The sequence below is a fragment of the Phocoena phocoena genome, chromosome 15 (genome assembly GCF_963924675.1).
Source record: "Phocoena phocoena chromosome 15, mPhoPho1.1, whole genome shotgun sequence".
Classification (NCBI taxonomy): domain Eukaryota; kingdom Metazoa; phylum Chordata; class Mammalia; order Artiodactyla; family Phocoenidae; genus Phocoena; species Phocoena phocoena.
The window spans coordinates 45,531,314-45,546,307 of NC_089233.1; the positions used below are offsets into that span (position 1 = coordinate 45,531,314).

At 37.6% G+C, this 14,994-nt stretch overlaps 1 protein-coding gene across 1 annotated transcript in view; it reads right to left on the reverse strand.

Moving 5' to 3' along the window:
- The window catches only part of MACROD2 (mono-ADP ribosylhydrolase 2), a 1,967,591-nt gene that overhangs the window by 68,764 nt on the left and 1,883,833 nt on the right, over window positions 1-14,994 (reverse strand). The window contains exon 13 of the mRNA XM_065893095.1: window positions 9,913-9,990. Within this exon, the coding sequence (XP_065749167.1) occupies window positions 9,913-9,990 (78 nt within the window). The remainder of the gene's footprint in view (window positions 1-9,912; window positions 9,991-14,994) is intronic.

Consider the following 14,994-nt stretch of genomic DNA (forward strand, 5'->3'; position numbering starts at 1 on the left):
AATGTAAATTATTTCTACAATTATTCTTTTTTGTAGTTACAAAAGAAAGTCAGTTTTCTTATAGAAACTTAAAAATACTTACAAATATTGAGAATTATGAATAATTTTACAACTAAGGGATTGCCACTTAATACTGTAAACTGCTATCGTTCTTTTGTACGTGTGTATGTACATATGCACGCGTGTATATATATGTATACAAATATATTTATCTGTATATAAGTGTGTGCCTTTGTGTATGTCTGAATATAAAAAATATGTAACTATACACACACACTTATATACGCACATACATACACAATATACAGAAATATATAAATGTATCCTGGCATTGAAATGAATTTACACTTTGATTCTTGCTTTTCTAGTTTACATTTTTATAAGCAGCTTACACTGTCATTACAATTTCTTCAGAAATCTTATAAGATGCATTATATTCCATGTTATGGGCATATTTTTGGATGTTCCCTTTTTTAAAAAATTTTTGCCGACGAACACAGTACTGCAATGAACATTTTTGTGAATACATACCTCTCTACTTTTGGTAGATGTTACTTTAAGATAAATTCTTAAAGCATAATTTTTGGATCAAAGTGTAAACATTTTACCCTTTTATTACATTTTGTCAAAATTGCTAATGAGGAGGTTATGCCCTTTAATCACCCACCGATGGTGTGTGAGCATGTTTGGAAACCCTCTTCATACCAATTCTGTGTATTTTCAATCCTACTTATTAAACATCTGATATTCAAAAGGAGAAGACACTGAAATCATGTTTTATTTGCGTCTCTTCAAGAAATGAAGAGATAGGTCATCTCTTCATGTTTATAATGACTGTATTTGTTCTTTTGTGAATTGTGAGCCCTTTGCCCATTTTCCTCTTGGGTTATTTTTTTTTCTTATTGATTTATGAAGTCTTTATTTTTGTAATAAGAAAATTACTTCTTTGTCATTTAGGCTGAGAATACTTTTCCTAACAGTTTTTCTTTAGAATTTGATTACAACCTTTATTTATCATGTCAAAATTTATATATTCAGATTTAGCCACTTTCCTCTTTTATGACATATATGGACATATGAACACACATAGTACAGATATATATGTATGTGCATGGATTTTATAATACATAAGCATACAATCATGTGTCTGTATATATTCACATTTCAAAGAGCAGTCCTTATTTCAAAATAAAAAAATATACCTTTGGTTCTTTTAGTCTAGTATTTTTATAGTTTCAGTTTTACATTTCATCTTTGCTCCTTTTGGAATTTAAATTGGCATAAGGAATGAGACTGGGATTCAGTTTATTTTTCCAAATGGCCAAATAGTTGTCTTAATGACATTTACGGAGTCATCTGTCTTTAAAATGTCAGCCTGAATATGTACTGAAATCTCAGATCTGCTGGGGTCTATTTCCAAATTCTTTGTTCTGTTTCATTGATCAGCCTGTCCATCCCTCCAGTAGGACTACACTGTTAATCACATTTTTCAAGGATTCCATGTCATTTTTAGTATATTGATTCTGTCATTGATAATATCATATCTGTGAATTCCCCATCTCCTTCCCAATTGGATTTTATTCATATTGTATCTTTCTATATCATCTGACACATAAAAACCCATCATTGTTATATTTAATCGGAGATTTAAATTTTTATTGATATAAAATGACCAACTCTTTCTCACTTGAGATTTTTTGCTAGAATTCTAACTGGAGAGATTCTAACGTAGTTTTCCATGTTTTCTTTTGATGCTCATTTCCCAAATATACTTTTTTTTCTAACTTTGCATTTTTAAAGCTTTACTATTTTATTGAAATTAATTCATTTATTTATTTTTAAATTTTTGGCTGCATTGGGTCTTCATGGCCGCACACGGGCTTTCTCTAGTTGCGGCGAGCAGGGGCTAATCTTCATTGCGGTGCGCCAGGTTCTAATTGCGGTGGCTTTTCCTGTTGTGGAGCATGGGCTCTACGTGTGTGGGCTTCAGCGGTTGTGGCACGTGGGCTTCAGTAGTTGTGGCTTGTGGGCTCTAGAGCACAGGCTCACTAGTTGTGGCGCACGGGCTTAGTTGCTCCGCGGTATGTGGGATCTTCCCGGACCAGGGCTTGAACCAGTGTCTCCTGCGTTGGCAGGCAGATTCTTAACCACTGTGCCACCAGGGAAGTCCCTCAAAGTTATTCTTAAACCTAACTTATATTGTCAGAACCCGTAGCACAGCAGGATTTTTAGTTTTTTATTATCTTTATTGAAGTCAGCATTGGCTGCAACCCTCCCTGCTCCCCACTAGAGTCTTTGTTTTACAACCTCTGCTACTGAAATTTCCTTTCTTTACTCTCTCCCTTATTTCCTTCCTTATTTCCTCCCTTTCTTTCTTCCTCTTTTAACTCTTGTATCAAAATATGACATGCATACAGGAAAGTACACAAATGATATGCAGAGCTCAATTAAATAACCAAAAGCAGGTAGAAAAACTATACATTCTTATGATAACCATCCAGCCCAGAAGCCCAGCTCACAGCTCAATCAGTATCTCCACCCCAGTCACCCAAGTTCAATCAACACCCTGACTGTCATAGTAATCACTACCTACATTCTCTTTACCATTTCACTGATTAAGCACATCTTTCTAAATATTAGTTATTTTTCCTGCTTTTCAAAGTTGACATAGATGAACTTGTACAATATACATGCTTTTGTACATTCTTTAGTTTAATATAAAGCTTGTGAGATTCATCCGTGTTTTTGCCTGTAATTGTAGTTTGTAATTTCTGATGAGACGTCTGCTTCATCCTTATATTTGTTTCTCTGTATGTAACTTGTCTTTTTCATCTGATTGTTTTTGAGATTTTTCTGTTTATCACTGGTGTTGAGCAAGTTGATTGTGATTTGCTTAAGTATAATTTTCTTTATGTTTCTTGTGCTTTGGGGTCATAGAACTTCTTACATATGTGAGTTCATAGTTTTCATAACGTTTCTGAAAAATTTCAGCAACTATTACTTCAAATATTTTTTTTCTGTCTCCCTTTCCCATGCCTTCCTTGAGAGATTCCAGTTCATGATTATCGTATTTGGAATCACTCTTGAAGTTGTTCCATGGCTCACTGATGCTCTTTTCATTTCCTTCAGTCATTTATTCTCCCTGTGTTTGAATTTGGATAGTTTCTATAGCTATATCTTCAAATTCACTAATCTTTTCTTCTGCACTGCCTAATATGCCATTATTCCTGTCAAGTATAATTTTCATCTCAGACACTCAACAGAGTGAATTGAATCTTTAGAAATTCAATTTGGGTCTTTTTATATCTTCCATGTTTCTAATGAACATGGTGATCCTTCTTTTAGCTTCTTGAAGATGTGGAACACAATTAATAATTTTTAACATGCCCTTTCATATTATTACCCCATCTGTGCCACTTCTGGATTGATTTCTATTAACTGATATCTCTTCTCCTATAGGTCATACTTTCCTGTGTCTTGTCAAGTAGGCCAATTAATAACCCTACAACAGACTCTGAGTGTTCAAGTAAAAGGAAGAGTCACACGTCTCTCACTTTAAATCAGAAACTAGAAATGATTAAGCTTAGTGAGGAAGGCGTGTCAAAAGCTAAGACAGGCTGAAAGCTAGGCCTCTCGCTCTAAGCAGTTAGCTAAGTTAGGAAGGCAAAGGAAATGTTCTTGAAGGAAATTAAAAGTGATTCCCCAGTAAACACATGAATAATAAGAAAGTGGAACAGCCTTGTTGCTGATATGGAGAAAGTTTTAGTGGTCTGGATACAAGATCAAACCAGCCACGACATTCCCTTATGTCAAAGCCTAATCCAGGGCAAGGCCCTAACTCTCTTCAATTCTATGAAGGCTGAGAGAGGTGAGGAAGCTGCAGAAGAAAAGTTTGAAGCTAGCGGAGGTTGGTTCATGAGGTTTAAGAAAAAAAAATTCACCTCCATAACATAAAAGTACAAGGTGAAGCAGCAAGTGCTAATGTAGAAGCTGCAGTAAGTTACCCAGAAGATCTAGCTAAGATTATTAATGAAGGTGGCTACACTAAACAACAGCTTTTCAATGCAGAAGAAACAGCCTTCTATTGGAAGAAGATGCCATTTAGGACTTTTATAGCTAGATAGGAGAAGTCAATGCCTGGCTTCAAAGCTTCAAAGGTCAGCCTGACTCTCTTGTTAGGGGCTAATGCAGATGGTGACTTTAAGTTGAAGCCAATGCTCATTTGCCATCCCCCAAATCCTAGGACCCTTCAGAATTATGTTCGATCTACTCTTCCTGTGCTCTATAAATGGAACAACAAAGCCTGGATGACAGCACATCTATTTAAACATGCTTTACTGAATATTTCAAGCCCACTGTTGAGACCTACTGCTCAGAAAAAAAGATTCCTTTCAAAATATTACTGCTCATTGACAATGAATTTGGTCACCCAAGAGCTCTGAGGGAGATGTGCAATGAGATTAATGTTGTTTTCATGCCTGCTAACAAAATATCCATTCTGCAGCCCATGGGTCAAGGAGCAATTTTAGCTTTCAAATCCCATTATTTAAGAAATACATTTCATAAGGCTATAGCTGCCATAGATAGCTAGTTCTCTGTTGGATCTGGGCAAAATAAATTGAAAACCTTCTGGAAAGGATTCACCATTTGAGAAGTCATTAGGGACATTCACGATTCATGGGAAGTGGTCAAAATGTGAACATTAACAGGAATTTGGAAGAAGTTGATTCTAACCCTCATGGATGACTTTGAGGGGTTCAAGACTTCAGTGGAGGAAGTAACTGCAGATGTGGTAGAAACAGCGAGGGAACTAGAATTAGAAGTGGAGGCTGAAGATGTGATTGAATTGCAACAATTTCAGGATCAAACCTTCACAGATGAGGAGTTACTTATTATGGAAAAGCAAAGAAAGTGGTTTCTTTTTTTTTTTTGCAGTACACAGGCCTCTCACTGTTGTGGCCTCTCCCGTTGCGGAGCACAGGCTCCAGACGCGCAGGCTCAGCGGCCATGGCTTACAGGCCCAGCCGCTCTGCGGCATGTGGGATCCCCCCGGACCGGGGCACGAACCCGTGTCCCCTGCATCAGGAGGCGGACTCTCAACCACTGCGCCACCAGGGAAGCTCGAAAGTGGTTTCTTGAGACGGAATCTAATTCTGGTGAATGCTGTGAAGATTGTTGAAATGACAGCAAAGGGTTTAGAACATTACATAAACTTAGTTAAGAAAGCAGTGGCAGGGTTTGAGAGGATCGACTCCAATGTTGAAAGAAGTTCTACTGTGGGTAAAACGCTATCAAACAGCATTGTATGCTACAGAGAAATCGTTCATGGAAGGAAGAGTCAATGATGTGGAAAACGTCGTTGTTGTCTTATTTTAAGAAACTGCCACAGCCGCCCCAAACTTCAGCAACCACCACCCTGGTCAGTCAGCAGCCATCAACATACAGGCAAGACCCTCCACCAGCACAAAGATCACCACTCCCTGGAGATTCAGATGATAGTTAGCATTTTCTAGCAATAAGATCTTTTTAAAATTTAGGTGTGTGTATTGTTTTTTTAGACATAATGCTATTGCACACTTAATAGACCACAGTATATTGTAAACATAACTTTTATACGCACTGGGAAACCAAAAAATTCATGTGACTTGCTCTATTGCAATATTTGCTTTATTTCAGTGGTCTGGAACAGAACCCACAATATCTCCAAGGTGTGCTTGTACAAACACCCTTGAAAAGACTGGCCAAAACAAAGGCAGTAAGGGCCTCTGCTCATAAAACATGCAGGAACACAAGAGCTGCATGATTTGTCTTCCAATGCTTCTTTTCATGTCCGGTAATTTTGTTGATTACTCTGTTGGATGTGAGGTATGTTTCTATTTCTATAAATGTTCTTGAGTTTCATTCTAGGATCAGTTAAACTATTCAGAAACAGTTTGATCCTTTTAAGTCTTGTTTATAAGCTGGCTTGCAGAGGACAAGAGCAGCATTTAGTGAATTGCTAGTTTTGCTCCACTATTGAGGTAAATCCTTTCTGAGCCCTCTTGAGTTTTTAGGTTTTCCAGTCTGCCTGGTGGGAACGGGCACTCCTCTCAGCCCCATGCAAGCTCCAGGTATCATTCCCTCAAGTCCTTTAACGTTCTTTACACAGCCTGTTATGCATGCGCAGATCAATACTCAGCTAAAGACTTGAGGGATTCCCTCTGTAGGTCTCTAGAGCGTCCCTTGTGTGGAGCTCTCTCCTCTCCAGGACTCTGCCCTGGAAACACTAGATGCTTGGCCTTCCAGGACTCTCAGCTCTGTGTCCTCAACTCAGGGAGTCTGCTGGGCTGTGCACTGTGGCCTGGAAAGTCTCTCCAGACAGTCAGCAGGGACAACCACAGGCCTCACCTCACTTCCTGACTCTCAGGCATCACTGAGACTTACCAACTTTTAATACGAATTGGTGCTTTTATTCTCCATGACAATGGAAAATCATTAGCATACTTTAACTCATCCCAATAAACAGCATTATTATGGTGTATTTCATTTTATTAATTTTTTTACAGAGATTTTTATTTATGTTTTAAACTTTTTAGTTTATATTGTAGTATAGTTGATTAACAATGTTGTGTTAGTTTTAGGTGTACAGCAAAGTCATTCAGTTATACATATACCTGTATCTAGTCTTTTTCAAATTCTTTTCCCATTTAGTTTGTTACATCATATTGAGCAGAGTTCCCTATTTTAATTCTAAGCATCTCTTAACTCCCACAGTACATTATTATTACAATCATCATTATTAACTTGTACCATCAATACTCATTTACATTTATCCAACAATTACTATTTACCTTCCTTTTAATTCTTTCCTTCATCTTTGATCTTCTTTCTGGGATCAATGTCCCACCTGAAGAACACCAGAATTTTTTGGTGGTGAAGTTTGCTTTGTTTGGTCCAAAATGTTCTTAATTAACCTTTATTCTTTTTTTTTTTTTTTTTTTTTTTTTTTTTTTTTTTGCGGTATGTGGGCCTCTCACTGTTGTGGCCTCTCCCCTCCCGTGGCGGAGCGCAGGCTCCGGACACACAGGCTCAGCGACCATGGCTCACGGGCCCAGCCACTCCACGGCATGTGGGATCCTCCCGGAACAGGGCACGAACCCGTGTCCCCTGCATCGGCAGGCGGACTCCCAACCACTGCGCCACCAGGGAAGCCCTAACCTTTATTCTTGAAACATACATTTTCTCTGTGTTTAGAATCCGTGGTCGGCAGCTATTCTGTTGTACTGTCTTTTTATTTCCGTCCTATCTTTTGCAAAGTTAGATATCAGTCCAGTTGTTTGATAATTGCTTTTGGATGTGCTGTTTATCTTTGGCTTTCAGGAACTTTACTATATAGGCCTGGTTGTAGATTTATTTTCCTTGGCGTTCAAAGGACTTTTGGAACATGTGGCTTAATATCCCTTCTTACCAGAATTTCTTCAAGTATTGCCCAATCCCCTCTCCCCTTTCCGTCTGGGATTCCAATTACATGTGTAATAGACTTTGTCATTTTATCCTCCATATCTTTTCCCTTTCTTTAGTTTGCCATTCTATGCTTCTCTCCTGGTTTTATTTTGGATATGTTCTTCTGACCTAACTTCTAGTTCACAAATTCTCTTTCATCTGTGTCTAATAAACCATAAACCCGCTCACTGAATTCTTTATTTCAGTGTGGCATCTTTTACTTCATTTCAGTGTGGCATCTTTTACTTCTAGACTTTTTCTTTTTTGCTTTTTTTCTGTTTTGAGTTCTCAGCTAAGATTTTCACTCTTGTCTTTATCCCCCTTATAGTCTTGGTGTTTTATAATTTGTAACACTACTATTTTCAGCCCAAGTGGGCTTGCCACCCTTAACTGTTTGTTTTTCATGTTACCTCCTTTCTTTTTTTTTTTCCTCGCTATTTTTTGTCTGTGTGAGCTGGACATTATATTTAACAAATTGTTTATGTAAATGGTTTGAAACTTAGAAACTTTTTTTTCCCCATCTGGTATGTAATTTACATTTGTTTTTCTCAGGTACCTAGAGGGACTGGTAATCTAGGTTGATCTTAATATAATTTGGGGATTGAGACGATTCGAAGCTGAGCGGCAGTCTCGCAAGAGGCTGATCTACTGCTGTTTCATTCTTCCTGCTAAGGTATACATCTTAGGGGTTTCAACCCGAAACAGGGGTTTACCAGGGCCCTTTGCCCATTTGAGCAGTGGGACTTAAGATGCTTTTTGCAGAATCAGCAAATGCCCTAAGGTAAAACAGTTTCAAATTCTGTCTCTGTATGTCAGTTTTCATATATATTCATTACATACATATGTGTATATATATATATATATATATATATATATTTTGGTCCAGGTTGTCTAGTGGGAGTAATGGTCTAAATTATTTAGATTCTCATTGCTGAAAGTGAAAGTGTCTCCTTCTTTTTCTTTCTCATTTAAAATAATATACTATAATTTTCAAAGGTAAAAGCAACCATTTAAGTAAGCTCTTTTGATACTAATTTTGAAACAATTATTTCAACGTTTTCATACAATTAAATGAGTCTCTTATCACGTAGTCCTTTCCAACTGTGCCCTTCTCAGTCTTGAATGTTTCCTTTTCTGTATTTATTGTTTCTGCACAGGGCTTTTGTTAGTTTCTTCAGAAAGGACACTTGGGTGGCATATTTTCTTAATCTTTCTATTCCTGAGAAAATATTACTCTTGACTTCATGCATGAATAATAACTTCACTAAATATAGACACGGTGTCCTTTAGAGCCCTGGAAATGTTACTCCATTTTTCTTTTTTTTTTTTTTTTGAGGATTTAGAGCTGTGGAAGAAGAAGGCAAAGGCTAATCTGATTTTGGTGATTTTGCTTATAACCTGATTTTGAATTTCTTAGATGCTTTAAAAGCCCTCCTTTATTATCAATCTTCAGAAATTCCATGAGGATTTGTAGGTTTTTGTTCTCATTTGTTTTCATTATCTTTGCCTATAAATACAACATGTACTCTTGTGTTTTGGGTAGAGGAACTGGTCTGCATTGGAAAACATTTTTTTCTGTTATTTTTCTAAAGACTGCTTCATTTCTATTTGTTCGATTATCTCTTCTTGGTATTCCAAGGAGATGTAGATTTAATCTCCTGTATACACTGTCTCCATGTTTCACGTTTATTCTCATTGGTATCATATCTTCCTTCCAGTAGTTGCAAATCCAATGCCTACAGAGTTCAGTCAGGTAAAAAAAATAAATGAAGCCAGCCAGGTACAAAATTAATGAGTAATGAGGATTGTGGAGAGCAAACGTCCCTTCTAAATGTGGCAGCGGCAGCTACCAATCAGCTGGTATTTAGCTCTAGTAAAATACAGTTGTCTCCCTTTTTTTTTTTTTTTTCTTTTTTGCGGTACGCGGGCCCCCCACCGCTGCAGCCTCTCCCTGTTGCGGAGCACAGGCTCCGGACGCGCAGGCCCAGCGGCCATGGTCCACGGGCCCAGCCGCTCCGCGGCACATTGGATCCTCCCGGACCGGGGCACGAACCCACGTCCCCCGCATCGGCAGGCGGACTCTCAACCACTGCGCCACCAGGGAAGCCCCGCTTGACTCTTGAACAACATGGGTTTGAACTGTGCAGTTCACTTATAGATAAAGTTTTTTCAACAAATATGTACTACATAGTACTACATAGTCTGTGGTTGGTTGAATCCGTGGATGTGGAACCACAGATACGGAGGTCTGACTATAAAGTTGTTCACCGATTTTTGACTGTGTGGAGGGCTGGTGCCCCTAATTCCTGAGTTGTTCAAGATTCCAGATTCCATTTTTCCAGAAAAAGTAAAACCTGGGTTTTAGAAAACGCAATATTCCAAAGCAGAAAAAAAAACAAAAAACAACTGGAAAAGAATCTCACAACTTACCATTGGGATGATCTTGGCCACATACAGAATGATCTGTTACTTCATTTTCTTCTGTAATATTGTCATCCTTTGCAGAATCTGACATCACAAACAAGCAAAATCCCTAGTCAGCATTTTTAGCCAGGAAATACAGCAGCCTCCAGCACTAAAAGAATAGATCTATGTTTGGGGAAAAAAATCTATTATTTTTTTAAAATGCCATTAAAATACTTAAATATCTTCATCAATAAATAAGCTTTTCTTAAAGTACTGCATAAGATGTCTGCACAAAGTTCACAAGGTAAAAACGGTAAAGATTCGGCTAGAACATCTTTTTCACAACAAGGAAGAAAATATAAGCAGACTTTATGCATCAGTGAAAATCTTAGGAGAATTGTGCAAAAGGATATGAAAGGACGGCAAAATAGAGAAGATTAAAGGAATATAATTTTAATGTTCTTAATGCTTCCATTACTGTTTTTGTGCATATATGGGAGCCTTGAGTCCTTGAAAAAGGCAGATGTAGAGCTTTGAAATCCAGTGGTAATTAAGTTCATCTTCCTCAGGAGCTATACCAGTAGAAAGATAGCAAAGGGAGAACACAAACCTTCTGTTTTGTGCAACTTCACCCTTTCTCTTGTGTAGCACATTTAAATGTGGGATCAGCATAAGTTCATCTTTTTTTTTTTTTTTATCGTATGATGTATTTTACAGGAAATATGTAGCTAAAAGGATTCCAGTGACTTATGGACTCTTGCAAAGCTACAAAGGGCCCCCTGTTGGATGTTGGAGACCTCTAGGGAGGCTCTTCAAAATCCATCGGAAAGAGCATGTGAGTAGGTCAGCAGAAAGACAGAAAATAGATCTTTCATTCCACAAATATTTACGAAGGGCCAACTCTACGCCAGGCACAGTTCTTGACACTGGGGAGTCAATAGTAAACGAAAAAACAAATCTCTGCTCTCATAGGGGTTACAATCTAGTGGATATTTTTCATGCAGTAAAAGGGTGGTAATCCAAAGATATCTAAAAGTCATGAGCTAATCTTGTGGCCACAGAGAGAGCTGGGGATGGTAGACCAGCACGTGGTCTAATACAAATGGGTTCTCTACTGAGTTCATATTCCTCCGTTGTGTTTTAACTCCCTAACAGCTGAATCAGATGGAATCTAAAATCAATCATTCTTGCTTTGTTTCCCTTAGCCATTTTTCTCTCTCCCTCCCCAAACTAGGAGATAGCTTTAAACAATATGTTTTAGAATATTATGAGAAAGTCTGTTTCTCCAACTTGCCACAAGCAACGTTTGATGGACAAGTGAGAAAACTGGGTAGTTAACATAAGATTCAAATTTAATAACCAGTGAAGCAAGTATACACCCAAAGTGTATGGTTTTAATTGACTGCAAATAATTCCCCCAAGGCAACTGTTTAATTACCTGCACTGTTTCTTATTTCTTTCTGAGACTGACAATAAGTTTCAAAGTCCAAATTTGGAAGCAAAACTTGAGCACACATTTCCCAAACTGTTAACTCACTCACGTCAAATTGTTTTAAATCAGCTCCCATTAAAATACGCCTTTTTAATTTTAAATCTAACATGTGGATTAAAAAATATCATTTGAATACTTTTTTCCACATGAACACTGAAAATGAACAATGACTGAAAGAAGGTACTATATGAACCAGGCTAAATTTTAATTTTGAAAGTATTTTAGTTCTACTTGTTTATAGAAAATGGTACCATTTGATATGTAGCCTTGTACAACACTCATTTCTTTCAAGATTATCCAAGATTTTGTATGTAGTTAAAATTTGTTCATTTACACTTAATAATAATTCATTATATTTTCTAACTTACATAAACATTATGTTTCATGTACCAAATATGACTTAAGAAATGTCTTTTGAAAAGTGATTTACACTGAGTTTACAAGTTTATGGTCCAATGAGTCATGTAAGATGGGTGAAAGTACTTAAAAAATTAATCATTAGTCTATACCTGTTTGTCACCAACATCTGTGTCTTTGGCAAGTTAAATGACCCTTTAATTTCAATTTCCTTGAGGAGTTGTTGTAACATTGCTAAGGTACCTTCTGATCTTTTGTGCTCTAAAATATACAATGTATTTCACTGAATCCAAGATACCATCAATTGTTATTTGCACTATTATTTTGTGTAGAATTTAAAAAATGAGACCAAATGAACTATAACACACTATAAATTCTAAGAATGTGTCCTGGCTTTGGAAATAAAATATATAAAAGACTATGCATCCAAGAAATATGATGTTTCAGTATATTATGTGTGTACAGAAATATGCCTTTATGTGATGACAAGGATTTCCCATCAGTATGACCCATCACCAAAGCCACAAGTTCACTTTGTCTTGTATGTGAGCCTCTTCTCCAGAAGTGTACACACCTATTGTATGTACAGCAATAAAGCAAGATAAACAGTATAAGCTCATGATAGCATGCACAAATAACCAGGTGGCTATAGAAGATTGTTTCCACTATAGTGTCTCTATTAAAAGGGCTATGTGAATTTCCAGTCTCATGAACTTTAGCAGGACTGGTTTTGATCCTGAATGTTTTAAACCATGGATCCCATCACATTACACTTAGTCGTGGGTATGAAATGATTGGAGATTTTCTGCTTGGGAGAGGATGAAAGCTGCACTATATATGTATATAAAGTCATTATTCATAATGAGAAAGAGAGAAAATATATCCAGTATGTATTGTCATTAAAAGAGGGTATTTTTTCTGTGTAAGTTCCATAAACTACCATGAAAACTATAGCTTTATATACTAAATTCTTGAATCACCTTGGATTCACATTTTATTTAATTCTAAAAATTATCATTTGATAATGTTCAAAAAGTGTGAAAGAGTTATCACCTAATTCTGGGATTCTGTCAATGTTCTTTTAGTAGCAGAGAATTTGAATTAAATTTATACGTAGATCCTGACTTTCAAAATCCTTAAGGTCAATGTCCTATTAGAGAATTTTTTCACATGCAAATATTAAATCAAATAGCCAAGCCAAAGTTCTACAGACAGAAATTCTAAACAGTAGGTCATTTTTAATGAGGTCAATTACACATGTCTACCCAGGATAGTACATGTATAGATTTAAGCTGTGATGATAAATGATGATACTATTGAATTTTTAATAAACATATCTAGACTATAAATCAAAATAAATGCTCTTTTTAAAATGTTCCCTTAGAACAAAAGTTCTTAACCCTAGAGCACCACCACTAAATATACTCTAGGTATCCACAAACCTTTTTGAAATGATATGCAAATGTGTGCTTATCTTCATATGTTCATTTTTCTGGCAGGAGATAGCTTCTGTCATATTCTTGTAGGGATCCGTGACCCCAACAAGGTTAAAAATAACTACAGAAACGTATACTCTAATGCCAGTGACACTGCCATTTTAAAAATAAATTTATTTATTTATTTTTGGCTGCATTGGGTCTTCGTTGCTGTGTGCGGGCTTCCTCTAGTTGCAGCACGCGTGCTTCTCATTGCGGTGGCGTCTCTTGTTGCGGAGCATGGGCTCTAGGTGCACGGGCTTTGGTAGTTGTGGCTCGCGGGCTCTAGAGCGCAGGCTCAGTAGTTGTGGCGCACGGGCATAGTTGCTCCGTGGCAAGTGGAATCTTCCTGGACCAGGACTCGAACCCATGTCCCCTGCATTGGCAGGTGGATTCTTAACCACCGCTTCACCAGGGAAGTCCGATTAACTGTCTTTGAGGACATTTTCAAGCCAGGAGGTGAACAAAATCTATCTAATAAGAGACGTAGCCCCTGACTATTATTCAGAGTAGCGGCAAGAGGTCATTTGGGTGTAAAAGTTCTAATGGGTCTGGACGAAATAAATGCCATGTGTGAATGCCTACGTGTAAAATATTCTTGCTCTGTAACGTGTCAACGTCCACATGTGAGCACCTTAGCTTGATGCAAAAGTTGCACAGAAACACAATCACCTGGATTGCCTTTGATTCTTATAAAACAGTTAAACCAAGCAAAACATTTATCCTGGTCTGTTCATTTAGCTGGTTTAATGTGTGAAGCAATTAGAATAAAGTAATTTTTCTTCCAGCCGAACAGTGTGATAATTCACTATAAACTAGAGTCTCTACAGCCGATTAGGGTCTCCTTGAAGCTTTGCAGTGATGCCCCCATACATAAAGGAAAAATATATCCTGCAATACATTCCCAGAGGATACAGATGGCAAAGCTCAGAACTGTGCTTGGTCCCCGTGATGCTGGATACACAGGCTGAACTATGTTTACCTGAAAAGGAACTGGGTCCACAGGACAGGGCATGGCCCTGAGCAGTGGGAATGGAACTATGGTTGGTCATTTGCCTCCACTATGCTCTCATTAACCCCCATTAAAAGGCAGAGAATCATTCCCAGAGCTGTGGAATCTGTGTGCTAAGTGTCTTTGAGACATGCCTGCGAGAATTACCATCACGTATACTAACTGTTTCTATAAGAAAACATATTCCAAATTCTGAACAGTATACCTGGGTAAACCAGCTTATTCCAACACTGGAGGTGGTATTCTTCTGCAGGTTGTTTTTGAAAATATAAGCAAACAAGAGAATCAATCATGAGTGGATGGGCACTAGGTTGGAGGTGTGATTCTAGGTTTACACCGACAAGCTTCATAACTAGGAAAATCCATTCACTTTACATGCTCGCAGTTTCAGCATCTAGGACCTGAGGGTGTCAAGGCAGATAATCCCTTTTATACACTTTATAACTCTAATCTGCTGACTTGTTCAAATGATCTCTTCCTTCCCGACAGCACTTCTCTGTAAATCTGCCTACATGTGTTGGACAGTTCTTGCACTGAGATTTTTACTGTCTATTTATAAAATAAAGGTTAATAGTGGGGGAAGTGTTGCTGTGTGACATCAGTGACACACTGGCCGCCTTTAACTCTGCAACTCCACGAAGAATCATCACAATGCAAAACGCAACAGTTGGGTATGAAGCCGGGCTGGACCATGATGGAAAAAGAAATGCTTAATTACCCCTTCCATCAAGTTAATTTTTCCCCTTTGGCGATGTAAACAAAGGCAAATC